At 33.0% G+C, this 27,255-nt stretch overlaps 1 protein-coding gene across 7 annotated transcripts in view; it reads right to left on the reverse strand.

The window, feature by feature from the left end:
- Nucleotides 1-769: 769 nt before the first annotated feature.
- Nucleotides 770-27,255, reverse strand: part of LOC118735715 (protein tyrosine phosphatase type IVA 1) — a 140,870-nt gene continuing 114,384 nt past the window's right edge. For 5 of the 7 annotated variants that reach the window (XM_036465636.1, XM_036465637.1, XM_036465638.1 and 2 more), the window contains exons 2-7: nucleotides 22,882-22,959; nucleotides 5,962-7,351; nucleotides 5,713-5,879; nucleotides 3,197-3,460; nucleotides 2,757-2,888; nucleotides 770-1,766 (exon numbers count right to left, since the gene is read on the reverse strand). In XM_036465636.1, the coding sequence (XP_036321529.1) occupies nucleotides 1,655-1,766; nucleotides 2,757-2,888; nucleotides 3,197-3,460; nucleotides 5,713-5,879; nucleotides 5,962-6,078 (792 nt within the window). In that variant the 5' untranslated portion in view covers nucleotides 6,079-7,351; nucleotides 22,882-22,959 and the 3' untranslated portion in view covers nucleotides 770-1,654. Of the gene's footprint in view, nucleotides 1,767-2,756; nucleotides 2,889-3,196; nucleotides 3,461-5,712; nucleotides 5,880-5,961; nucleotides 7,352-22,881; nucleotides 22,960-26,555; nucleotides 26,651-27,255 lie in introns of those variants that run through there. The other 2 variants (XM_036465642.1, XM_036465643.1) reach the window with 2 other exon arrangements.

Raw genomic sequence — 27,255 nt, forward strand, 5'->3', positions numbered from 1 at the left:
TGCCACAAACTAAAAACTTTTTGGCGTCAAACTTCGTTTCTTAGGTCTCAACATAAGTAATTCCGATACGAACTTTTTCGTATCTACTACATTTCTCTTAACTGTAAAAACGGTGTCAAAATGCATACAATAAAAAAATACAACACACAATTATTTTTGTATTTTTTTTATTTTTGTTTTGGAACAATGTTCGCTTTAATTTGTTTCTTCTTTTTTACAATTTTAGCGATTCCTACTTGTTTATTGTTGCGCATATCATACATAATCGATTTTTCCTTACATAGCGTTTCAAATTTGTTTTTTATATTTTTTTTTATAATTAGTTATTTATTTTATTTTTGCACATTCTGCGTATGCTTACAATTGATTATAAGTACAAATACGTGCGTATATTAATTTAAAAAAAGAAAAGAAAAAGTATCTAGTGCATAATATAACTAAAAAAAATAAAAAAAAAAAACGAAAACAATTTTACGCATTTTGTATTTTGTTAGTATATAAATATCTTTTTTTTTTCTTTTTGTTTAACACTAAAACTAATAATGAATTGTTTTCGTTTTTCGTCTTTACATTTTCTGTTTTTCTACTAGTTATGTGTGTGTGTGTGTGTGTTTTGCGCTTACAAAAAACACATTTCAAGCTTTATACTTCTTAGTTATAACAAAAAAATCAAATATCCTTTTTGCTTTTAAAACATCATCATTATCATAATCATCATCATCAAATAAAAAGTGAACTTTAAAGACAAAAAAATACGAGTTGGCGTTCATTGTCAGTATATTTGACTTGTTGCAGTTGTTATTTCTGCTCCGTTGTTGTTGTTGTTGTTGTTGTTGTGAAAGTTGATGTAGAAAAGTGTTTGGTGTTTAGCTGACTGACTAACTGACTGGATATGTGCATGTACGCACGCGATTCACTCGCGGACATGCTCCTTACAGCGAGTTGTAGCTGATGGAGAAAGAGAAGAAGAAACGAAAAGCGCCAAGCACCAAGCGAAAAGTTTAGTCAATCCAATTACAGCGTTGTAGATGGTGAAGAGGGAAATTGTAATAGGCGGCACAAGTTAACTGTGCGCGCTTCATTTGCTTTGGCGGTGCTTGCACGCCTGTTGGTATGCTGCAAATTCAAAGCTGGTATTCTTTATTTTTTTGTTGATTGCCTGTGCTGCTGCTTTTGCGGCGCAGAATTCATATTTTTTTCGTGCTTGATTGTTTTGTAACTGGTTGTGTGTTTGCGCTCCCTGCACGTGCTGGTAATCCCCCCCTAGTCCTGCCAAGTGGAGCCTTGCAGCGCATTGTTTTTCTGTTTGTTTGTTTTCCTCATCATCGTCGTTGCTGCTATTGTTGCTTGCCTGCTTGTTTGCTTTCTGGTGCACATACATACATACATACATACATACAAAAATTTGCTGCTTACTGCCATTTTAAATGGATTTTATTTATTGCTGATTTGTTGCTATATTGCGTTGTTGCTGTTACTGTTTCTGTTGGTTGCTGTTGATGCGGTTTGTTGTTGTTGCTGTTTTGCTGCTGTTACTTTCCTTTATGTAGTATATTTTCACATTTGTTGGTTTTAACATTTGTTTTTGTTTTTATTTTCTTCTTTAAAAATGAACACTTTTCATCTGGTGGGAATTTATATGGTTTTGGAAAATCTATTGCACGCAACATGAATTCTTGTGGCCATTTTTGTGCTTTAGCCTAGCCTTGGGCTTATACCGTTCCAAGAATGACAATTGTTTGGCATTAATGGCGCCTCGTCGTTTACTGTAAAGATAAAAAAGAAAAGTTCGAATTAAGAATAAATTTAAAATCTTTGTTTATGTAAAGAAGAAGCTTTGGAGATATCCGACAGATATTTGGTGAGCAGGCGTATTTTTACTATTAGGGGATTCAGCTAAAAGCGAGCGATTTCGTATTTTCCGAATCTATCTATCTATCTATACTATAATAAAATTGTAGAAAAGCTGTTTGTTTGTCTGTTTGAACTCAGTAATCTCCGAAAACTACAGAATGGATTTTCATGGGGCTTACACTGGTATCTAGACAGTGACCTCGACCATAGGGTGGCGTATTTAAAAATGGGATCTGACAAGGCAGCGTGGCACTTCCCATAAGCGTGAAATTTTTAATCAGCTATAACTTCGAAACAAGTCACACGACTTTGAAATTTGGAGTGTTGACACACGTATCTGTGGTAGATGCTTTCGGTAGATATAAAAATCCAAAGTTGACCAAATCAGTTAGTTCGTTTGCTATTTTCATGTTAGTTCAAAATGTTTTGTCCAATTACTTATCTGGCGGGATAAATGTGTACATTCATTAGTGGCCACATAATAAGGGACACCACCTATTTACAAGTTTTTACCATTTATTTTTTCCAGGGACTGGGAACAAAAGGTATGCTCGAAACTAAATGCCGTTCTGGAAGTTTTGTTCCCATTGAATGCTTAAAAAACCAAACCGCAATGAGAATAAAATCTTCTATAAGGTTTTAAACTTTCAAGTTACTTGGTTTTCGTTGTGGTATAAACTATATTTTTTTTTGTCTTAAAAAGAAAATAAAGAAAAAATAAATGGCCAAAACATGTAAAGAAGTAGTGTCCTTAATTATGCGACCTCCACTGTATATATTGGTCGTTTCATTACGGTGGATCAGAAGGATTGAGTAGATCGCTGGTGCGTTGTGCGCCCCTAATATATCAATCCCGTTAACTATTAACATTTTAATTGCCAACCGATTTCGATAATACTTACTCTCTTATCATCTCTACAGCTGCCTCATACTTGAGTCCCAATTCAATCAACGCCAATGCGACCAAAACAGGGGCGCGTCCCAAACCAGCAACACAGTGTACAGCAACGCAAGCTTCCGGATTTTGTTGATACCTGCGTGAGAGGGGTAAAATTTTAAAAATTTAACATTACTCATTACAGCTATAAACATAATTTTAGGTTTTAAGTTACGAGACCAAAAATCGAATAACTCAAATTAATTTGTGTGCAGTTGTGTTCCGCGAATGCGTAAGCGCGCAGCACAAATGCTTGCTACATACAGATGCATGTAGAAATTCCGGAAATTTTGTGCATTTTTTTTTTTTTTGTTTTGTTTTGGGTTTGTGTGCACTTGTATGCATGATAGATGTATGCAAGTATGTGTTTATTTATGCATGTATGTATGTGTTTAGACACCTTACCTACAAGTGGTATTTTCATTATCATTATTATCACATTCATCATTATTAGCATTATTGGCATTTGTATCGCCTGTTGCCATATCAATATCATCATCATCGTTGGCGTTGTGGTTCATGGCATTACAATTATCTAAATTCTCATAATCATTCCTATGTTTGTTTTTAAGTGAAAACCTTTTATTCCTATAAAATGAAACCGATGCGGATCTAAGCGTCGAAGGAGTAGTACTTGAAGAGGGGGCTGTTGTGTGGTTATTGCTAAACCTAGGCCAGACCGAGGATTTGTAGAAGTTGTTGTTGTTGTTGCGCGAGTTTTTAGCATTTATTTTGTTATTTTTTAATTATTTTTAAACAAATAGTTAACGTTTCCATGCAGTTTTTTTCGCAATTAATAAAAACGAGAGATAAAGAAGAAAAGAAACTATAATCAACAAATTTGCAACGACTTAGTTTTTGTTAGAAAAAGAGAGACAACTTACTAGTTGAGCTAAGAAGACTATAGTATAACTACAATAGTATTAGTCAGATATATATATATTTTTTTTGGATTTATAATGGCAGAAGTCGTATTGAGCGAGTTAGTAGGGACAAGAGAAAAAAGCACAGCGAATGTTCGAAACATTTCGGGAATAGAGCAGAAAAAGCAGTAATTAAAATGTTACTTATGTTTTTACCAAATACGAGATCTGCCAACCAATTAGTTGAGACCCACAAAAGCACTCAATTTACATTGCAATATAAAAATAATATATAAGCGTTTATGTGTATTTAGGTGTAAGATTTGTAAGCTTGTAAAACAAAGAAAAAAATTGACAACATGCTGTTATATTTTGCCATAGTAAAGATTAAATTGTTTTAAATTGCAACTGCAAAAATACGATGCTGATTATACGAAAAAATTACTTTCATGCAAGATGTACTCATTTATGTGTGTGTGATTTTATGAATACTGAAAATGTGTCGTAAACGTTCAACTAATTTTTGTACATACATATGTATGTACAGTAGGGTGCCCCAAATAAAAGTAAACTCGTAATTGTTTCTTAAAAATCAATATTTTCGAAAGGTCAACTCTGTTTCGCTTCAGAAGACAACAGTGAATAATACACAATTTTTTATTTAACCATTTTTTAATATTAACAATTTTTTGTAGGCCACCAAAAACCACAAAAAATGCAATGCGGGACTCACAAAAACACGTTAGTATTATTAAATGGGAAAATAAACAATTGGGTATCATTATTATGATATGATAAATTTGGACAAGCTCTCAAAATCACATTTCCGTTCAGTTTTAATCCACCTTTTGCCAATTTTTACCTTTTGCGTAATTCCACTTAGAAATTAGGGCTTCACTTGCTGAGTGGCATGCTTGTGAGGAGGCTTGTACTATTCATCAGCTTCTAGTATTTTATAGAACGATACGACACTAAGATTTTTAATAATGTCCGACGAAGTAATACGCTACCAAATTAGTATTCTAAGTTTCTCTTTTGGGAGGTTAGTTAAGTTTTCGAATCTCTTACTTATACTCATTGCCTGGCGTAATTCTATTGACCCACGTAAGTTTGGATCCCTTTGTGCGTTCCTCAACTTACAGAGCTCCTCCTTAAAAGTATTGGGAGCCAATGGGAGTGATGGCTGCCGCCTCGATTGCGAGAGAGTCCGCCGTCTCATTACGCTCTACTGCCCTGTGAGCGGGTACTCATGCTAGCTTAATGTGCTCGCGCTTACGAAGGGAGTTGGGTTTTCCAATATGGTAAGACAGCCAAACAAGTTTAAAATGCCATGAACAGGGCGTTGACTTCAAAAATTTACAAAAAAAAAAAAATATAATGCCGAGTTTCCACTAGCCACTCAAATAACGATGTGGAAACGAATTTAATGACAAATTTTCTTGACGTAATATCGCAAGTATTTTTTAATGCCCAAATTTGTCACTAAAATTTGTGCAATTTAATGCATAACGTCAGAAAAATAGCAAATAGTAAAATATGGTAAATTCTTACTTTCGCAAACACGAAGAAATGCCAATTTGCAAATAATTTGCGCACATTGGATAACTTCATCTATGGTTAGAATTAAATTAGACTGATGACTTGTATTGATGCGTTTTGGCAAATAACCTTTATGGCTGCTATTTTTAATATATGTACATAATGACATGGGGGTTTTTTAATTCATTTTCTTAATTAATGCTCAGCAGAAATACGTTATTATTCTGCTTTGAACTCTGCCTGAAAGCTGTGATTCAAAACGCAAAGAAAAAATTTTAGATGAATATGTGATGTAAGCTTGCGTTTTTCGTGCAAATGCAAATGCAAATGCAAATGCAAATGATTTGCGATTTTGCGGCGCATTTAAGGCTTTACAATAATGCGAGTGTTAACCACTTGTAGGCAAGCAAAACGGGACAACAAAACAAATTTTAATTAAATAAAATTGTACAAATAAGTAGAACAAAACTATAACATAAATTCATATGTATATATAAGTAAAATGCAAACGAAACTCACTTTTGCTTCAATATCTCGAACCATTCATCAACAACTTGTGGTGGCGGAAAAGTGCCATCCTCGAATGCCAAATCCTTAACTGTGATGCCCTGAGCCTCTAGCTCATCGGTATTATAACTGGGCTCACATACGCGCACCACTGTGCTAACGTTGTTCTTCTTAAGCTCCTAAATGTGGATGGAAAAAAGATGACGAAGAAGTTTGTGAAAAATTTAGATAAAATAAAAATGCACTAAATGCCAAACTAACCGTTATATAATGATGGATGGTTACATCTGATGGCCGATCGGTGATTAGGAACTTCATGCCCTTAAACTCAATAAGAGCAGGTGCTGGGCGCAAATCCTTTTGACGCATGTTGCTCATTAGCTTACGTTTGTTTAAGAACAAAATTTATTTATTTAAAAAATATACAATTATGTGTATGTGTGTGTGCTTTTTTTTGTTTTGTTTTGTTGAAGATAGTTGCGCACAGGACAGTTGAGATTTCGGTTTTTAGAAACCAATTGAATATACTAGAAGAAGAAGTACGTTAGTGACGCGCGTTCTACGCTCTGCTCCGCGCCGCGCCGCACACTGTGCTTTGTTCTGCTCTTCGGCTGTGTGGTGTGTCTTTTGCTTTAAAACGCTGAGGTGTTTGGTTGTTTTGTGTATGCTTCTCGTTCTTTACTTTGCTGCTTTATAAGTGATTTCGCTTTAGAATTTGATCGCCTGCTGCTGCTTTGAAATTTTACAGATTTATTTTTTGTTGTTTGAAACTGCAGTACTTTAGTCTCGAAATTGAATTTGAGTTTTAATTTTGCCTCGTTTTTTGTTTTGTTTTTGCTCTTTCACTTTCAAATATGGGAAGTTGTGTTATTAACACTTTAGCTTTTCAGCACTTTTATGTTAATTTCCTTGTTGTTGTGTAAATATTTTGTATAAATATAATTTAAGACTTTTTAATGTGCAAATTGAAGCTTATATACGGAAATCGTTTTGTAATTAGCGCATAAATTTAAAATTAAGTACAATATTTTCTATTTTGCCGTTGAAAGTTAATAAGTTTTGTTAGTTGTAGTTATATTTTTTGCGTTTTTTATCTTAAAAATTATCACAAAAAAGTAATTAGAAAAAAGTTTTTCAAAAATAGTATTTTCTGCAGCTTTTGCTTTGATTTTTGTTTTGCTCTGTTTGCACAAAACCTGCTTTTGCTTTTCTACTGCTTGAAATCCCTGTTGTTTGTTTTTTTAATTCCTCTTTAACTTTTTTGAAAAATTTAATTTTGCAATAATTCGTAGCTGGTTAAGCCTTCCTTACTTCCCGTTGCTTATGTGTTTTTTGTTTTGTTTTTGTAGCTAGAATCAAATATAAATATACCAATTCTTTTGATATGCGCGCTTTTTGTAGTTATCCTTCTATCTCTATTTCGAACTCTCCTTGCAACACTTTCTTTAAAATCCAATTAGAAAGTCGTTAGAAGTTTTGATTTTTGTTTCAAAATTCCTTAGTTTTTCTCTACGCAATAACTCTTTTGCTTTCTCGTCCCGCGCTATCCCTGCTTTCTCCGGTCTAACTGTCTCCCAACTGGACACGCTGCCAAGAAGATCCAACTCTCGTCCTTTTTACGTTTCTTTCGCTGTTCCGTAAATTTGTTCCCCTGGAATAGATAATAAATAAAATTAGCTGGCTTAACTATTAGATATGTTTGAGGTATTGAAAAGAGAAAGTATTGAGCTTAAAAGTATATGCCATGTTGTGTGATACTGGACCTGTATAGATAGATAGATAAATGCACGGGTATATCAGAAGAAGAGACACTGCGACCTAAGAGTTCGTTTGTGTCTCTAAAAAGCTCAGTATGCCAGCAGCTTTTATTCCTGAGCGGCGCAGTCCACCAGTCAGAAATGCCGCTCGCCGGCCGCTCACTGTGTGGCCACTTCAATAGTACAACAGATATTTTAATTTTAAGACGCTCATCGCTCAGCCGCTTTGCCGCTTTTTGCGTTGCCTCGGCCTAAGAGCTTGACCAATGGAGCTGTGAAGTAAGTTATCCTTGTCTAGCCAAGGGTGGACTGTCAAAAAGAATGTGTTCTTAAGTTTCCTCGTTCTCAAGGCAGAGACGGCATTACGACTCCCCGTTAACACCTATTCGGTGCACATGAAATCGTAGTTGGTTGTGGCTCGTTAGGTACCTGGAGAGTACCTGATTTAGGTAACACTGGACCTACCTCCACAAAAAACAAAAAAAAGTTATTTTTTTCACTTCCAATATGGCATCCACGATTTTGAATTTTCCGAATCTGACTTAAGATTCGTAATCAACGAGCCCGAAACCCCCCTAGGGGTAAAAATTTTATAATTGTTTTTTTTTTAATCATCCGCCATTTTGAATTCTCCAACTCTGACTTCAGATTCGTACTCAGCGTGCTCAAAAACCCCCTTGTACGTAGTCTCATTAAAACCGATCAATGGCTTCATGCTTTCGAAACTTTTCATGAGCCGCAAAGAAAATCCCAAAGTTTTATTTTCATTAAAAATATCATTAAATTAAATAAAAATTTAAAGCCTAAAAAATTTAATCATCTTTCGTTTAACTCTTTCGAGAACAAGGGAAACATATTTCCCAAAAACCCCTGCGAGGAATTTGTGTGTTGTAGTACTTTAATATTTTCTGTTTTTAGAATGTACCTCATATTCATTACCCATTTTTTATTATGAAATAAAAAAATATATTTTTATCAAAATTAGAAAAATTTATATGAGTGTTTTTTTTTTTTGGGAATTAAAATTGTTTAGAAAAAATAAAAAATTTGAATAAAATATTTGGTGGAAAAGCATTCTTTAGGAAAAAATCATTTTTGGTAAAAATATATTTTTAAAATGTTTGACAAAACAAATTATGTAGGAAAATAATTTATACCAAAATTATGAAAAAATTTACTATTCATAAGAAAAGTTACTTATGGGGAAAAAAAATTTTCTTATAAGAAAAAAAAAAATTCAAAAAGAAACTTTTAGGAAAAAACTTGCAACTTAAATTTTTCTACGAAAAAATTATCAGTTTACTTAAAAAAATGTATGAAAGAAAAATTGGAAAAAATTTGTTTTTATAATTTTTTGTTTATGTCAGAATCTGATACTAAGCCTTCGATGAATCAAAATTTAAAATTCAAATCATGAATCAAAGGTAGACAAGTTGTTCATGACAATTTGCAGATTATACAAAATCTCGAACTTTTTTCACAATCTGGTTTACATCCGCTTACCTATAAATGAATTGCCTAACAAGAAAGCGCCGTAAATTATGTCCGCTAATAGCCATAACAATAATTTACTATAATTTAATAGCACACTGTCAATTTCCGCTAGACCACTTAAAAATACTTACAAATTTTCACGCTATTAATTGTGATATTCATCAAAGATAGACGCTGTAGAATGCCATGAAAGCATTTAACATTTCATGAAAAAAATAAAGTTCCTTATACAAATCAAAATAGAAAATCAGAAATGCTACAGCTGTCAGTCGAACAGAATTTCTAATGAATGTATCGCGATTATACTTGTATGTGCATATTTACAAATATTTGCCGTAAATAAATTTTCAATCTTTAATAGGGTGCAAAACGAATTTTGTGCAAAGACCGCGGTACGGAAGACTTTGGTTGGCGAAAAGTGATTTTTTGTTTTGTTTTAAATATGACAATGAAATAGCACTAAATAAACTTGTATTCAATATAGTATTTATTACAATTTGCTTGCACCACAATTGACGACTTTGTATCTAGACATTTAAAATGCTATGATTTGGTATATTTTTTAAAAAGAAAGGTACAAAATATTTTGGTAATGAAAATGCAATTTACATCTTTGCAAATATTTACATCCTTATAAATATATGGGTGCAAGTTAATTTTGTCACTCATGTCTTATTTCATGTTTTGCGCTTTGTCTCGCCACTTGTCGTCTTTGTTTTCTGCTCAATTTGTTCCTGGTGCCATCCCCAGCAATATTTTACTCATGGTTGATCTGAATGTTTTCTTTGAAGTCTTCATACGATTGTATATTAGGTTGCCTCACGAAAAAAATCAGAATTTTTTTATGGCTGCACACAAAACATTTAATTTGCAAGAATCAGGCCCAGTAATATACGGCTTCTGCGACCGCATGCTAAAAGAAATCTGCTTTGGAAGGAAATACAAAGTAAAATTCGCAGACCGAGAGGTTTGGTCAAATGGTTCTGATCCAAGAGGGAACTAATATGGAGGCTCCAGGGCTCGTCAAGTTCTGCTTCGACACACCTCAACTCTTTGTAGCAAGAAACACGGCTAGGATGTGCTCATCGTCTGTGCTTGTGGTACCGGAACCGTTTGGCTCATTTCCTCCTACTCGCGATACTCATAATCACAGCGCGGGCAAATTTAGGACTTGAGTAAGTGAAGAGCGGTAAGGGTCTTAGACGGGCCAGACTTTTTGGATAGCTCTTTGATAGGAAAGACATAAAGCTCTTAAATGAAACCAACATAAATATGTTTACTGGCTACTTAAAGGCATATTAATAACCTGAGCTCTCACATACAACAGATTGGCATTTTCACCGAGACGGATTGTCGACTTTGTTTTAAAGAGGAGGAGACTACTGAACACATTATGTGTGATTATTCGGATTGGTCAGACTGAGACTACAATCCTTTATTGTTTCCACAGTCGAACCTCTTAGTATCAGGAATTCGTCTAGCAAGATTTTATGGGGATTTATTAGAGGCTCGTAGAATCGTGGGCCATCGATATTAGGAACTTATCAAGGCGATACAAAAGATCCTCTAGTTCTATGTTTCCCTGGTTTCTGTTGCAAACATTTAGTTAATTAAATAAATAAATAACAAGAATATTTTGTCTCAATACCGTGACATTAGTGAGCGAGAGTGCGTTATGATTTTCGGAAACTTATCAATACATGTTTTATAAAATCTTGAACATGATTTTCATTTACGAAATATCATTGAAAAGCAAATTTCTCACACCAGACATGTTATGTGCACATATACAATACCGGCCAAAAGTATTTGCCCAGAGAATTTTTCACAACAGATGCAAACATTTTTTTCCAAATTTTTTTTTCAAAATATGGTTAATACTACAACAAAAAAAAAAACAAAAAAATACGATACTCTGTGCACAAATTCAGGAAAATCAAATACATTTTCGTGCAAATTTTCAACTTATTGATCCGATTTTTTAGAATTCTTTTGAAGTTGCAGTTTTGTAGCTCATTAAATTTTAGTATAATAAAGTGTTGAAGCAGCTAGACATACCGTTGATTATTCGCAATTTTTCACGCATTTGCTTCCATAAAAAAAAAAAATCGAAAATGCTTTGTATGGAAAAAATGCGAAACACCTTCAACAAAAAAAAAAATAATAAAAAATCTTAAAAATCAAAGCGATTTTTTAAAAACTTCAAACTTTATTTTTTTTACTAAAATTTAATGGGCTACAAAACTGCATTCTCCAACAAATTTATTAAAATGTTGAAAATTTGCATGGAAATTTTATGAATTTTCCTGAATTCTGCATAAAGTTTAGAAATTGCATTTTTATGTTTTTCTTTCTAATATGGACCATATTTTTATAAAAAACAAGCCGAAGAAATAAAAATTGTTTCATACGTATGTTGTGAAAAATTCTCTGGGCAAATATTTTTGGCCGGTAGTGTATGTACGTGCCTGAAAAATTGATTCATTGAAATTCCAAGATTTTTCGGTGAAAAAAATGTCTAAACTTTTGTGGTTTTTTTCTGTAAGAAAAAAAAGTGGGGACTACACTTTTATCGATGTATTGAAAATTAAAATTGGACAACGGCTCAACTTATGTATGTACATGACGAAATTGTATAAAATCACATCCCAATAAACCTGAAATACACATTTTGTTTCCAAATACGAGATTTTATGTGGACGCCTGGGCATCGGTGGAATTTTATTTGAATTCTATTTTGAAGAATGGCCAATTAAATGTGTTGAAAATAAAGAAAGTACCTTGGCTACTTTGAATTTTATGTATTTTAATCAAACTACGCCAAACATCTGCTTAATTTTTTGATTCAACTTGAATAGGCACAGTGCACCCGCGCTGACTTTAACAAAAGGAGAGAATCCGATGGAACAAACAAAATAACGAACGAAACATGACACTGAAGATGGCACAATGCCGAGACCGGTTTGTCTGCAAACCAAACTAGACAAGGGATGACGGAAATTCGTTCCAAAATAAATCAAAAAAATATATGGCGCTTACACCTTTGCTTAGCTCATCCAACAATTTGTGGTGTACCGAGCAGCAAATGGTTTTAACGAGCATCTTTTTCAAGGCAGACATATGTATACTCGGATGTTTGTCCTTGTCAGGCGAGAGCTGAAATCGCTGTTAGTAAAAAAGTTATTTTTTTATATTTTTAGATATTGCACGGACCAGGGATCAAATTTACTTAGGTCGTAAGGACTGGTGGTACGCACCTCTAACCACTCGACTATAGCGCCTGTCCAGTTTAAATTTATGTACATTGTGCATTAAGTAAATAGACTAAACGCTGCAAAAATCTCAAAATTGTATCTCTATTGTTGCAAAATACGAAATCGTGCTTCAGACCGCCATAGTTTCTTCTCACTCATGGCATAAAAGCAAATAACGCTCCTGTTTACTGTGCCCATTAAGATATAAGCTCGTTTCTTGAAGAAAAAAGTGCCTATTCAAGTGAATCGAGAGGTTTATTTACAAACATTTTCTGTGAGAAAACTACTTTTATCTTAATTTACTTCATGACAAAACTTATCGAGGAATACCGATATTTCTTTTATCCAGCGTGAGGCAGTCTAATGTGCATATATGTACATATACATAAGTACTTTGTATGTATTTCTGTATGTTTGTACGCTCTATATTATCTTTTTTTAGTTTTTGCTATTCTTTTTTTGTTTTTGTACCTATTTTTAAGCATACAATTTCTTTTGAGCAATTCCAATGCGCATTTCAATTCTGATTTTTCACCACACTTAGCTGCTGTCTATAGCGGTGTTGATTTTTTTAAACCACAAATGTACATAAATACAGTATGCATGAGAGTACATATGTACGTATATAGGGATGTACATATAAGACAGTTGTCACCTCCCACTTAACCAGAAAATTGTCACCTATGAAGGAAAACATGTTTTTAATGAATATCCGAAAAATATATTTTTGAAAGATGAGAAAATCTTAAGGATTTCAACGAAATTTTAGCGGCTTTTTTCTAAGATGCAAATATCTGGTCTTGACATAGACCATAAAATGCAAATGTGGTCCGTTAGTTGGCGTTGCGATCAATGTATATGTATATATATAGGCAAAATGTGTTTAAGATACGATTCAGTTCAAAATTTCAACATATACTATATATGTATGTACATATCTTATTACACTAAACGAGCAATTCTTGTATATACATATATATATATATATATATCCATAGCGTTCTCGGAAACGGCTCTAACGATTTTGATGAAATTTTTTACACAGATTTTAAGGTTATCTAAATAGGTACCATCTCCGAGAAGACTCTTATGTAAGGTTGCCACCTATTCGAAATTAGTTAAAAATTAATTAAAACATCATAATATGGGTATCAATTGGAAGGTATATTAAAGATGTCTAATTCAAAAATATTTTTAATAGGGTTGCCACCTATTTTGAATCACACATTTATTTAATTTTTATGTTTAGAAAAACAAAGGAAAATATTACTATTCATGGGTACCAAGAAGAGGTTCTTAAACAATGCTTTTCCTATATACAAAATGTTATCCCTTAGGATAATGGTGTAAGGTTGCCACCTATTTTCGATTCTACACAATTTATCTAAAACATCGCAATATGGATATCAAATGAAAGGTATTGTTGAGAACTTTTTTTTCACTTTTTTTTTTAGTTTCACTTTTATTTCAACATATTCTGATTAAAAGAAAAATACTGATACAAATACAATTTTTCATAAAAACAGGGTTGAAATCTTGAAATTCCTGCCCGTAGTTTGTTTGTAAGTCAAATATGAGTGGCATTGTGCTACTATGATATCACGGCCGAGTAATCATAGCCAACTTATGTAGAGTAGTCGAAAAAATTATAGCCGCACCAAATTTTGACTAGTTTGAAAATATTATTTTTGTTGTTATTTAATTTCGGTTAGTTTTTTATAGTTCGTTCTTTACCGTATAAATACAGGTTTTTTACATAGCGCCTTTGCAAGTGGACTGCCCAAATTTGGAAACATGAATTTCCACGGGTTTTGTTAAAGAACGAACTATTTTTTTTTTTAAAATATAACAAAAGTGTAATAACAACAAATATAATACGTTAAAACTATAATTTTTAGACCACTGTATGTATTTTTTTATATCTTTAATTGGACCTTCACACTGTACATAAAGGAAGTACATAACAGCGCTGTCTTCGGCTATGCCGAAGGCTTCATACCTTTCATGAACATCTGCAAATTTTACTTTGACAGATTACTGCTTTTGAATACATCTGAATACATCGAAAGAGGAGTTACATACTTATATAAAAAATCGCATCTAAACAATCAGAGGTATGGAAGATATACTTTATATGGCACCAATCTAAGTGATTTTCACTGCTATGTGATCGGTATGTAAACCGGTAACACAATTTATTAGGTTTAGTTTCCTACATAAAGGAGATATGTGGCAAAAACTGGTATCTGAACAATCAGTGCTATAGGAGATAAAGCTTATACAGCATAGATTTTGACGATTTTCTCAGAAGACTTTGTATTATTAGTTATAAAATATCTTACGAAATTTATCGGTTTTAGCTGTTTAAATAAAGGAGTTTTACAGTAAAATCCCATATCTGAACAATCAGTTGTATGGGAGCTATAGGTTATAGTGACCCGATCTTTGTAATTTTCACTGTATGTATTCTGTTGATAATGGGTGCAAGTATTGCAAAATTTAATGTTCGTAGCTGCATAAATGGAGAAGTTATAACGAAAAATCTCATATCTGAACAATCAGTTGTATGGGAGCTATATGCTATAGTGGTCCGATTCTTCCGGTTCCGACAAATGATTAATACATTATAAAAATACACCCACCTACCAAATTTGATCCGGATATCTCGAAAACTGTGTGCAATCTAGTCTGCATACAAACAGACGGACAGAAGGGTATGGCTAAATCAACTCAGCTCGACGTTCTGATCATATAAGTATACATTTTCATGGGTCTATCTCTTTTTTTTCTGGTACTTACAAACATCGGACCCCCCTAAATACGGCCTTGCTCTTATAGTAAGCTAATGACAAAACTGTCTACCTTTTGCTGATGAAGATGAAGTATTAACAGAAACTATCAGATGACGTGACAGCTAATTTAAGCACAAGTGGTAATAATTTACACATAAGGTTTTGCAGTATCACCGATGATATGTACACTGAGGGAACGATAACACTGTAAGAAAAATTTAAAGTTTTGAAATGACACCAAAAAAAAAAAAAAATGCCGAAACACGTTAACTCAATTGTTGGTCGTTGATTACGGCCCTGTATACCGTTTTTCTAGATTTTTCGCAAAATGTTATTATTTTAAATTTGCATTGTGAATGAAAAAGATGCAAACTTTAACAGGGAACAAATTTTAAAACAAAAGATTTTTTTGTAAATTCTTTTGATTTTTGTTAAAGCCTCTTCTTTTATGTTTTTTGTAAAAGCTATCAACGAAAAAAGCTGTTTAATAAATGAAGTTGTACATGGTCAAATAAAAATTCCTAATAATTTCTTTACAAAATGTTTCCACCCAAATTTATGATTTCGTTAATAAGTCATACAAGGCGTATGAGTAACAATATTTCCTAGTCATATTTCATAAAAAAGAGGTTATTACGCATTCTCATTTCACCATTTAAAACAATATTTATCAATCAATTTTTTTCGTTGATAGCTTGATGCTTTTGTAAAATAACCGCTTTTAATAAAAATCAAAATAATTTACAAAAAAAAAATTTACTTTAAAATTTGTTCCCTGTTTTCGGCGTCCCTACAGTGAAACGATTTGTCGTTAGAAGTTTTGCTAATTTTATCTTCTGAGGCGTGGTAGCCCACAGAAAGTCTAGCCCTTCCCTCCCAAGGAGCAGGCGAGCTATCAGAGGTTTGGTTGCGCCGTTTAGGTCTGTTCGCGCCATCAAAGAATGACACCCTGGATTAGGGGGAGCGGGAAAGTGTCGACACCCCCATTGGTATTCCGAGATTTTAATTCTCTGACCCTCCTGCGCATTTCAGCTTTGATTCAAATGATGAATGTATGGTGACTTAAATGAAAGCTAAGTTCATCTAGTTTCAAATGCAAGAATTGATGTCTAGCCCATCGGTCTCGAAATGATACCATTGCCTCGCGGACTATGTTATGCGACGCCTCGTGTATTGGAATCAAAGCTGCTGCCATGACTACGTAGACTCATTAAAATTCGACGCATATGGACAAAACAAAACGATAATGCTTACTTATTACCTATAAATCTAGAAACTAGTATTTCGCACGCTAATACCATGTCCCCACCGGAGCTAACCACGTAGTTATGGCTATTGAGTTGGTTATCCCGATAACCCACTTGATTTAGCGTAGTTTCGCCATATAAAAATGACAGCACTTAACCATTTCATTGAGACGGTTAAAAGCTAACCAACTCGAAACCACGTCGAAAGTCTGATACAACCCTGTGTTTTCCCGCCATCTGTGGGTCATTAGCGTTGAAATGTAAAGAATTCGTTCCCTACTAGTGTTTGGACTCAACTAAAATCAGATTAGATTTACTCCGGTTTAAAAAAAAATTGAAATCTACTCCTCTACTCCACTGGACTTCAAATCTATTCCGTTTTTTTCATTCATGTTATGCCCCTCTTGGGGCCGTTTTTTGAGTGTTCACCACCGGCTTCAGTAAAAAAATTGAAAAGTAGCCAAATTTCACTGTTAAAAAGTAACTCTTTCATAGCAATGCGTCAATAAATTAACTTCGTTATTTTTTGACGTATAGCTGTACAAACTGGCGGATGCAGAACTTTACTTAAGTTGTTAAAAAATATATGCAGAATGAAATTTATATAAAGTAGAAAAGGTTTGCTTTTTAAAAAATTAAGTGTTAGATACGTTCTACTTCATAGAAAATGCTAAAAATTACCTAAATATGTAACATATTATCCTTGCATTGCTTCGCGTTCTTATTTTGTATGAATAGAAAATATTTTAGTCAAACAATTAATGTCAGAAACAAAAATAAAAAATTCAATCTAGTACGGAAAATTTGTTTTTGGTCCGATTTTTGCAGCGATTTAGTCCTGAATCGAGGTTTGGAGGTCCGAACACTGTTCTTTACATTTGTACTGTTTTATAAACCTCAAACCGCAGTGTGGACACCAATAGTTAGTGATGTGGTTAAGTTCGATTCAAGATGGTTAACTTTTTGGTGGGGACATGGTATAAGAGGCCACCTGGGTCATCGCAACACCCAAGTTTTTTCTTATTTTTGGTAGCGGTTTCCTCTTGGCAGGCAATGCTAAAAAATTCATCAAAAGCGGCATACAACTGTATTTCGGTATTTGCAATATTTTTCTGACGAAATCTAAAAATCGGAGAAGCTTATCCAAACAAACTTGAGCAAAAAAAACCAATTTTTCTTTTTGAAGTTTGTATGAGAGAACGTTGATTCTTTTGAAGTAATTTTCTTTTTGAGCTCGGATTTGTTGAAATTGCACATGGGCCAGGTCATAAACGCCAATCGCAGACTATGATGAGCCGTTACGAATCAGCTGCAATTCCTAAGAATATCGAGGAATCAAAAAGGGCGAGAACATCACTCTTGTAAATGTTTTGCGAGCAACAAGTAAAATGATAATCACAGGCCGCTTAACAATACTTATTTGTCATCGACACAGTCTCTTCAAATTTATTAAATTTTTATAATAATTTTCACTTATTGTGCGGTGGTAAGGCTAGCTTGTGGTGGTTACTTTCAACCAGACTTTGATGGAGGCAAACTTTGGTTCGACGGGCGCGTTGTGACACTTCAATGCCAACCTTCCAAGTAAGATAGAACCAATTAGCTTTTTTGAAAACCGCTTCGGTCTGAAAGACCATCGAAAAAGTATTGCTGAAAATTACGCCGCCTAAATAATATATACACAGTCTCTAGCATCTGCAAAGACTTTCTGTTTTAAAATTCAAATGAATTAAGTGCGAATCCACCTAGTAAGTGAGTCAGTCTGCGCCTGGCGAGAGGAATACTTTCACAGTGAATATTTTCTGGCGTTTCCCCGTCCAGCTCATAGATGCGAAAAGAGCTCATGTCTGAAATATTTATCTTACTGTGGTGATAGCCAAGGGAGCAGTGTTCCATAACAAAAAAAAAAAAAAAAAAAAAAAACAGCAGGATTGAAGGTCCTCTCTGCCGAAAAGCTCTTTAGATGGACAGATAGAGCACTTATGTACATACACAGATGAAAAAAATTGAAAGGATGCACCAGCCCTAAATACAAATTGGAAACTTCAGTATTAATTGTGTGAACTCAATGTCAGTTTAATCAAAAATCAATTTAGTCAGCTGCCAGCAAGCCGATTTTACTTTCGTCAACACTTCAATAGCAGCAACCATGCGCCTGCAAAAACCATTAAAGTTATTCAATAGTATAAATGTTCTTTGGCGCCTAATGAACTTAATTAACAAAAAAAATACTATCTAAATTGTGGAAATAAATTTATTATTAATTTTAATTGATTTCGGGTACAAAATACTCTACAAAACGTCGCAACATACCTACATACATACACATACAATTTAAGTGCAAAACGCGGCTAATAATTGATTACCAAATTTGAAATTTTATTGTAAATTACCCATTTTAACGGTCGAAAATTAAGCTGAAGAAAAAATCGCACTTCTATGAGCGCGTGACTAACAGCTGCTGTCAAAAGCTATCGTTGAAAACCCCGTTCATCTCAATTGTTTGACGCGCCATTTTCCCATTAACTACACGCGGCTAGCTGTTTGGCTGTTTCGCTGGTGGGGAGCGTGGGCTGAATGGAGGTCTGGCTAGGCTAGCTAGCAACCATACGCTAAACGATTCATGTGAATTGATGTGATGATCAGCTATCTATTCTGCTATACTCTGGTGTGTATGTATGTATGCACATTAGAATGTTTCAGACGAAAAATAGCAAATATTCAATTCTTTGTCAACTTGCCAAAAAAAGAAGAAAACAAAAAAAAAAAAACAGTAAATGCCAAAAATATTTATTGAACTAAATGCAATAAACAAATAAGAGAAATAATTAAGCGAAAAATTGCGTTTTGTGAATTGCAAAAAGGTTGATGCGTAGCAGATGAATGCTTCACAATATTCGCTATGGTTGACCTTTGTTGACCTCTGGCCGAAACATTTTAATTTGCGTGAATGACAAAGCCATTTCAGGTTCATATTGAAGATATTTCTCGGAGGGCAATTAAATGAAGTAGAAAAAGACCGTAGAAACTTCAAAAATAGCTATTCAATGATGTGCTAAAACATTTTAAAATATTTTATACAACTTTTATCAGAAAAGTGAAACGACGTTTGCCAATTTTGAAAAATAAAAAATTGAAAAAAATAACAAAAAATAATAGAAATAAAAAATTTAATGATAAAAAAAAATATTTAATAATAAAAAAAAATATTTAATAATAAAAAATATATTTAATAAAGCGCTAAAAACTAAAAAAATTCAAAAAAAAAATGTTTAATTACGCGCCAAGTTATATTTTTTTTTTTCTAGAAGAGAAACAGCGAAAAAAATTGCATACAAAAATACATAGTAAAAATTCTAAAAACACTCGTTCAATTAAGAAAAGAGAAAACTTAAACAAAAATACAAATAAAAAAATTTTGCAAATATAGAAATAGATAGATAATTAAAATTAAAAAAAAAAAAAAATAAATTAAAATTAAAAAAAAAAAACAAAATTTCAAACCAAGAAATAAACAAAAGTACGTACACAGACATTTAAAAAAGTATGTAAAATAAAACGATAAAGTTATTTCTCATTTGTTAAAATTCGTTCTTTTGTTGATCAATACAAAAATATAATCAACAAAAAACTAAAAAAATAAAATAAAACTAAACAAAAATTAACAAAGAAACAATTCAACAAAAAAAGATAAAAAAAAAACATAAAATTTCAAAAAAAAAAGTTACAAGAAAAGATTAATAAATGAAATAAAAATAAAAGAAACAAAAACGACAAAACAAAGAAACAACAATTTAAGAAATAAAAAATTATACTATATACTAAAAATAAAAGTAAATGAAAAAAACAGAAGTAAAATAAAATTTCTGCGGTTTTTGAGCGATACAATTAGTTTTCAATTGTAAAACAATCGATTTTTTGATGAAAAAACTTAATTCCGCAAATTTCCCCATTGGATTATTTAATTATTAAACAATGCACAGCCGTCTGCTCGTTGCCAAATCTTTTAAAAATCTTTTTAAGGCATTAGTTGGATGTCTGCACACTCCAATTACTTTCGTACCGGTACTTTAAAGTAAATTTCTACCGTATTTAAATATTTTTGATAAATTATTTTCTCTTAATTGCTATTTTTCGCCCAGTTGAGTGACTAACTTGTGTAAAGCGAAACAGATGCAAGTGCCAGTAATGCACTATTACGGTAGATTAAATATTTAATTGAGTATGTCACATCCGATATTAACTTGCCAGCAATCGACACACTTGTATGCATGCATCAACATAAATCAACTTTTCACTTAATGTTTGCCAATCTCTACATCAAAAGATGTCAAACGAAATATCTAAACGAATAAACATGTGCAATTTTAGAATCTATGTTCATAAATAACATACAGTCAGCTTCAAAAATATGAATACCTTGAAATTTTGTCGATTTTATTTATTTATATTTTCCATACCAAATTTTTTAAATTTTTTTATGAAAATATAGTTCATTCAATATCAAAAACCAGCGGAATCAATACTTTTCAATTCGATTTCTTTAAAAAATTTTGAGTATTCAGTTTTGTAGCCCCTTAAATTTTAGTAAAATAAGGTGCAAGTTTCAAGTCTCTAAAAATTACCGTTGATTTTTTAGATTTTTTTGTCAATAAACAAAATCTATTTTTATTTCTAAGAAATCGAATTGAAACGTTGAAAATTTGTATGAACATTTTTTTTGCTGTTTCTTGTATTTATCCCAAAGCGAATAAATCTTCGCGACTTCTATATGAAATTGAAAAAAAAAATGATTTTGCTGTTGAATGAACTATATTTGGATAAATTAGAAAAATTTTGTATGGAAAATATAAATAAATAAAATATTCAAAACGTTAGCGTATTCATATTTTTGACGCTCACTGTATGTACAAGGAGTGGATATGAAGTAACGACGCCTGTATACCAAAAATATAGGCGCAGGTAAAAGTTGTATTTAGCCCCAAAGCGAGTATAATTTCGCATACAAAACCGAATGATTTCAGATCAATGAGTCTCTCATCCCTTTTACTGAAGTGACTGGGCCGCATATTGGATACCCATTTCAGGTAAATAATGCGACCAAAGCTTTTGAGTGCCAAAAATGTATGTATGTAACATAGGAAATATTGTGGATACGCTATCACCCCTAATATGACTACTAAAAAAGCACTCGCGATGGTATAGCAGCCGTAGTTTGGGAGTAAACTCTAAAAATTCCGAACAAGTACCGTTCACCAGGAAACATAGTCGTCCATCTCTCGGAAATATCACCTTAAATGATGTAACAAAACAAAGACTGAACAGGTTAAATAACTAGGCTTGATTCTGGGTAGGTGTAGTAGTTTGGTCGGGTGCTCTTAATAAAAAGGTGAACGGCAAGAAAAGAGACACAGTTCTACGACTGTCTAATGACCACAACAGCTTGCAACATCTTGGCCGGCTTTAATGGATTCCTACAACCGACTACATGCCAACCACACGCACCACCAAAGACACCCGTGGCGCGTTTGATAGATAAGAACCCAAATCAATGTAAAGGAGTAATGCTGACATTAGTCGACTTGACCAATACGAGGTGAAAACAGAGATAATACGGCTTATAAACAAACAAAATCCCTTGGGGCCGACGGTATGCTGTCTGAGCGGCTTGAAGCTCGGGGCAAAGGCTAGTGCGGCGCATATACCAGCTTAAAAAAAAAACAACTTATGTTAGATGAATACGTCCCTCCAATCTTACACCGTACTCTGTCCAATCCACAAAAAGCGTGACCCTGCCAATTATCGAGGTATTAGTCTTCTTAACATTGCTTAAATATAAAGTCCTATCGACAATTCTGTGGGAAACACTGAAGCTCTTTATGAACGAAATGACAGAGCTACACAAGTGTGGGTTCAGACCTGGCAAAATCAGCACTGACCAGATTTTCACAGCGCGACAAATTCTTCTACGAATCCACGTCTAAATTTTTAATATCCGCAAGCTGATATGGCTTTGCAGTAAAGTTACGTTGAGCACAACATTTAGCTCCGAACCGTTCGAGATCAAATATGGTTTCAGACAAGGTGACTCACTCTCGCAAGACGTTTTCGTATTATGATGTGGGAAAGCGCAGTACGAGCGCACTTATTACTTATGAGACTTCGATGTGAACCAGGTTGGCTATACAGCAACCTCCCGTAGTGAAGTATCTGGTAGTAACTCTAAATTCGCAAAAGCAAGTCTCGACAAAATTATGTTGGCAAACATAACGTGCTTGCTTTACTCTGGGTAACAGATCACTCGGGACTTGGCTCAGACCAGGCATTCCTCCATCCGCAACCAGTTATAGCCCCCTCTCACCTTCGGCCATCGGAGCCAAACTTCATCTAACTAGAATGAAAATTTACAATTTATTTTACACGAAAGACAGCTTGAGGAAGAACCAAAGGAAAAATGATGTAGTTATATTTCTAAAACTCTTCCAATCTTCCTTTAATACCAAATCAACTAAAAATTCTTTAACAAAAATGTTCACTAAAAATTATGTTTCCAGTTAAAAATAAATTTTATGTATAGCTTTTTATGTACATATACATATACATATGTATACTAAAAACCTTTCTATGTAGTACTTACTTTTTATTTGTGCTGTGCCTGGCAGTATTCTGCACTGTCTAGGTGAAACTCCATAGATGTAGGAACAGGTCTAGCCAGCTGAAATGAGTAGAAGGTAGAAAAAAAAGAAATCATTAGAAATGTTGGAATGTTGCAAAAATATTCAAGAAGTCAATTAAATGTACATATATGATTTAACCTAATAAGAGATGAGCGTACTCGATTTTATGTGAAATGCACAAGTTAGCAATGAAAAGAGTGATTAAAGGGATGGCACAACGAGAGTAAAGGAAAAATTTGGCAACAAAATGAAATGAGGTTAATTGCAGTGTAATTGGGGGGACAAAAGAAAATATATAAGTCTCAGCGAAATTACAGCAAGCGAGTAATGAGGAACAAATTAAAATTAATTAAGGAAACGTAATAAAGTACCGCTAAGGTGCTATTTATTTTGCGCTAACTGTTTGCTAATTAAAGCTATAAAAAAATAAGAGCTGGTAACAGATAAATAAAAAAATATTGTTAGTGACCGCGATGAGCGCTTGTTATACATATATCTGTTTAAGTTTTACACGCACATATCTACAGTATATGTATGTATTTACATACACACATATTTAAATGATAAAGCTACAACCGCATTTCATTTACCGCAATTGAATAATAAAGGCCCTTTTCGCACTTTACGCTTGAAGCTGATACAAATATTTAACAAGACAAATACGCTTACAATTGACTTGCTTTGTGGCTTTTCATTTATACGATTGTAAGACTAGTCTAAACAAGATTAGCATTAAATTTGATTTAGCATCGTAATTATCTATTTGCATAATCTGTACTCTGCCGGCACGAATTCAATTACTGTGGCACAATCATGTGCACCAATACAAACACTATCTTTGTACTGTATGTTTGTATTTATGTACATATATTGCTCTAAAGACAAATAGAATAGACAAACAAACTATTTATGCGTGCAAAGAGACGAGTAACGTCGCTGTGGCACTGTTTTTGTGTAAACAAAACACTCGTGGGCATAACAAATAAATTTTCAACGGAGAAATACAAATATCTAAGTTTGTAAGTATCAATGTGATTTTGATGATCAAGCAAATGTAATGCAAACAATATCTGAAAAAAATTTTTTTTTAACGAAGCGACATTTTTTTTTTAGAAAAACCTCTTGGATTAGCTGTATGCATATCGACATGACGAATGCAAAAGCTCCTATTTGACAAAAATTTGGAGTTGAAAGCTCTTTACTGTCTTTCCAAAGATTAATTGAAAGATCTGCTAACGAGGAGGTCATAACGTTGCTTTTCGCCTTTTAACAATAAGTTATATAAAAATTAAATTAAATTGAAAACGAAAAAATTCAGAAAGAATATTTTTAAAATTTACATGAAATTAAAAAATATATTTTTCTTGTTAAAACAATAAACTACAATATTTAAAAGAAAATTAAATTACGAAAAGAAAAACAAATGAATCGAAAAAAGAAGAAAATAGTACTTAAAAATTGAATGAAATTAAAAACAAAAAAATATGTAAAAATATTTCTTAATTAAAAAAATTTATTTTTCTTTTAACACTTAAGTCGCTGCGTCGGCCGCTGTGGTGTGTAGTGGTAAGCAGTGCGCGCTTCCACTCCACAATGCCTGGGTTCACACCCTGGTCAAAGCAACATCGCAAAAATATAGAAAAAAGGTTTTTTCTTAACAGCGGCCGTCCCTCGGCAGGCAATGGCAAAATAGCTTCTCATAAAAATACAATCGCCGTACGGAGTCTGCGTAAAACTGTAGGTCCCTCCGCTCTGTGTGACAACATCAAGGCGCACGCCACAAATCAGAGGAGAAGCACGGCCAAACACTAACATATGTGTAAGCGTCAATCTATTATTATTACTTAAAAAATATATATATTTTACTTTTTAAAAAGTAAATAAAAGAAAATAAAATTAAAAACGAAAAAAATTAAGCAAAGCTATTTTAAAAATTTAAATTAAATTAAAAAACATATTTTTCTTATTAAAACAATAAACTCTAATATTTACAAGAAAATTAAATTACGAAAAGAAAAGAATGAAACAAAAAGAAGAAAATAGTATTTATTGATTGAATGAAATTAAAAACAAAAACAAAAAAATTTTAAATAAGAAAATTTATTTTTCTTTTAAAACAATGAAATCTAAAACCAAAAGGAAAATTGAATTGAAAAAATAAAAATATTTAAGTAAAAAATAGAAGAAAAACCGTTTCTAAAATTTAATGAAAAATAAATAATATAAGTTTCGAAAAATTAAATGAACTTAAAGAATATATATTTTTCTTTTTAAGATAATGAAAAAAAAAAAAAAAAATATAGTTAAAAAAAATTCGCGGCCCGAGGTTTCCAAACCGAATCTCTCGGTCGGGCTTTGCTCACTCGGCCATCGCGACCGTTGGAATGAGGCGAGTTAAATGATACGAGTATAAAAGTGCTTTCTCCCAAAATAGCTGTTCGCTTTTATTCGAGCTTTTTTCTAAGACTTTTGTACTAGAAAAACAAATCTTTCGAACTATCATGGCATCTGTCATTCTGCCCTGAAAAGTAATGTGTAATAAGAAAAAAAAACTTTTCCAAAAAAAATTTTAATTGGGATCATTTGCATTATGATTACACAGTGAAGCAGCAAAGACAAGAAGCATTATTGCAGTAGCTAGTAAAAGCAACGAAAACCATGTAATAGTCTCGCAAATCCTGCAACACTGCTAAGTCTAAAAACATTCCAGCAGAAACCCCCTGAAAAAATGCTAGAACTCATATGAAAAACTAATCCCGAATCAGTCCCGTAGATCCCGAAATACTCCAATAGACAAATCCGGGATGCCTCTGGAAAAAAATAGACGCTGTATGCAATAGCAGTTCCAAAAATGCCGAAATAGTCCCGAAAAATAACGTCAAATTTCAGAAACCCTTTAAACACTAGACGCTGTATGCAATAGTAGTTTGGAATTGTGTAGTTCCGTAAATCTAGAAACAGTCACAAAAGCCCCCCTCCCCCCGACAAAATGGTAGACGCTGTACACGATAGTAACCCCATATAAAGCCGGAAAATCCCGAATTAGTACTAAAAATCGCGCAAACACCCTGTAAAAATGTTCGACGCTGTAAAAAGTAGTAATCCCGAATAAGTTCCGAAAATCTCGCATTTGTTGAAAATCTCGAATTAGTACCGAATATCCCTAAATTCGCAAAAAAAATCCTGAATTAGTCCCGATAAAGTTTCGAAAAATACCAGTAAACCCTTGAAAAGATGCTAGCCGCACATTGAAAATTTCAAAAATTCAGATTAAAAAACTCTTGGAAAAATAGCAAATAGTACCCGAAAAATCTCAAAACATCCCAAAAAAAAAAAACATTTAAACAGTCCAGAAAAAAACAAACAAATACCAAAATACCCTTAAATAGACACAAATGTTACCGAAAAAAAAATCAAAAAATATTTATTGAAATTTTGGCCCCCTTTTTGACTTCAACTTTTCATCTAGATACCACACAGCGTTTCCGTCTGGAATATGCTGCACACTAAACTCCTTTCATTGCATTGAGAACAAAACAAAAAAAAAAACGGTACGTTTCACCCTCTGTGCTAGTTTTCTGCCCCGGCTTTTTCGAGTTTTACTGCAAAATGGTGATGATTTTGTTTTCTTTACCTCTTTTGTTGGTCTGTCGGAAATTTGCTTCCGAGTAACAACCATGTCCTCCTCAATGTTCTTCAGTACGCTCGACACAATTTGTAGGTTTTACTTTTTATTCTCGAACAATTTTTATTCAATGACCAATGAGGGTGGTCTTGAAAACCTTTTTCAAAGTAGTTTTTCGTAAAATATTTGATAATTACTGTTCTGATATTACTTCCAAAGCTTACTACGGAAAGAATGTTTAAATTGAGTAACTTAATAAAATTAATGGGTTAAAATGTAGGTGACAATGTTTCCAAACGCAGTCCTTAGTGCTGCCTCGAGACTGATAGGTTTCACAATAAATAAGAGAAAATGTGAAATAAATAAAGTGCAAAAAGTAATTTCCCAGAAAATATGGAAATTTGTACATTCAAAAAAAAAAAATAATAAATAAAATAAACGTTTTAATGATAATTTTATTTTTACAATGGCTTAGTATTTATGAAAGTGAATGAGCAAAAGTAATAAAATATAATAAAGACAAAAGTGCTTTCTTAATAAATTTTTTAATACATGCATACATATTTACATATTTTTATTTTTATTATGATGAAATAAATACACAACACGCGCATTCCAGTTATTACCAGTGAGTGTATATACATATGTATGTACATACAACTGATATTTTCGCTCGTTTCACATCGAGTCGAGGAAGCAACAGCAAGTA

This window comes from Rhagoletis pomonella, unplaced genomic scaffold (assembly GCF_013731165.1).
Source record: "Rhagoletis pomonella isolate Grant_MI unplaced genomic scaffold, Rhpom_1.0 Rhpom_scaffold_00003, whole genome shotgun sequence".
In the NCBI taxonomy this organism is placed as follows: Eukaryota; Metazoa; Arthropoda; class Insecta; order Diptera; family Tephritidae; genus Rhagoletis; species Rhagoletis pomonella.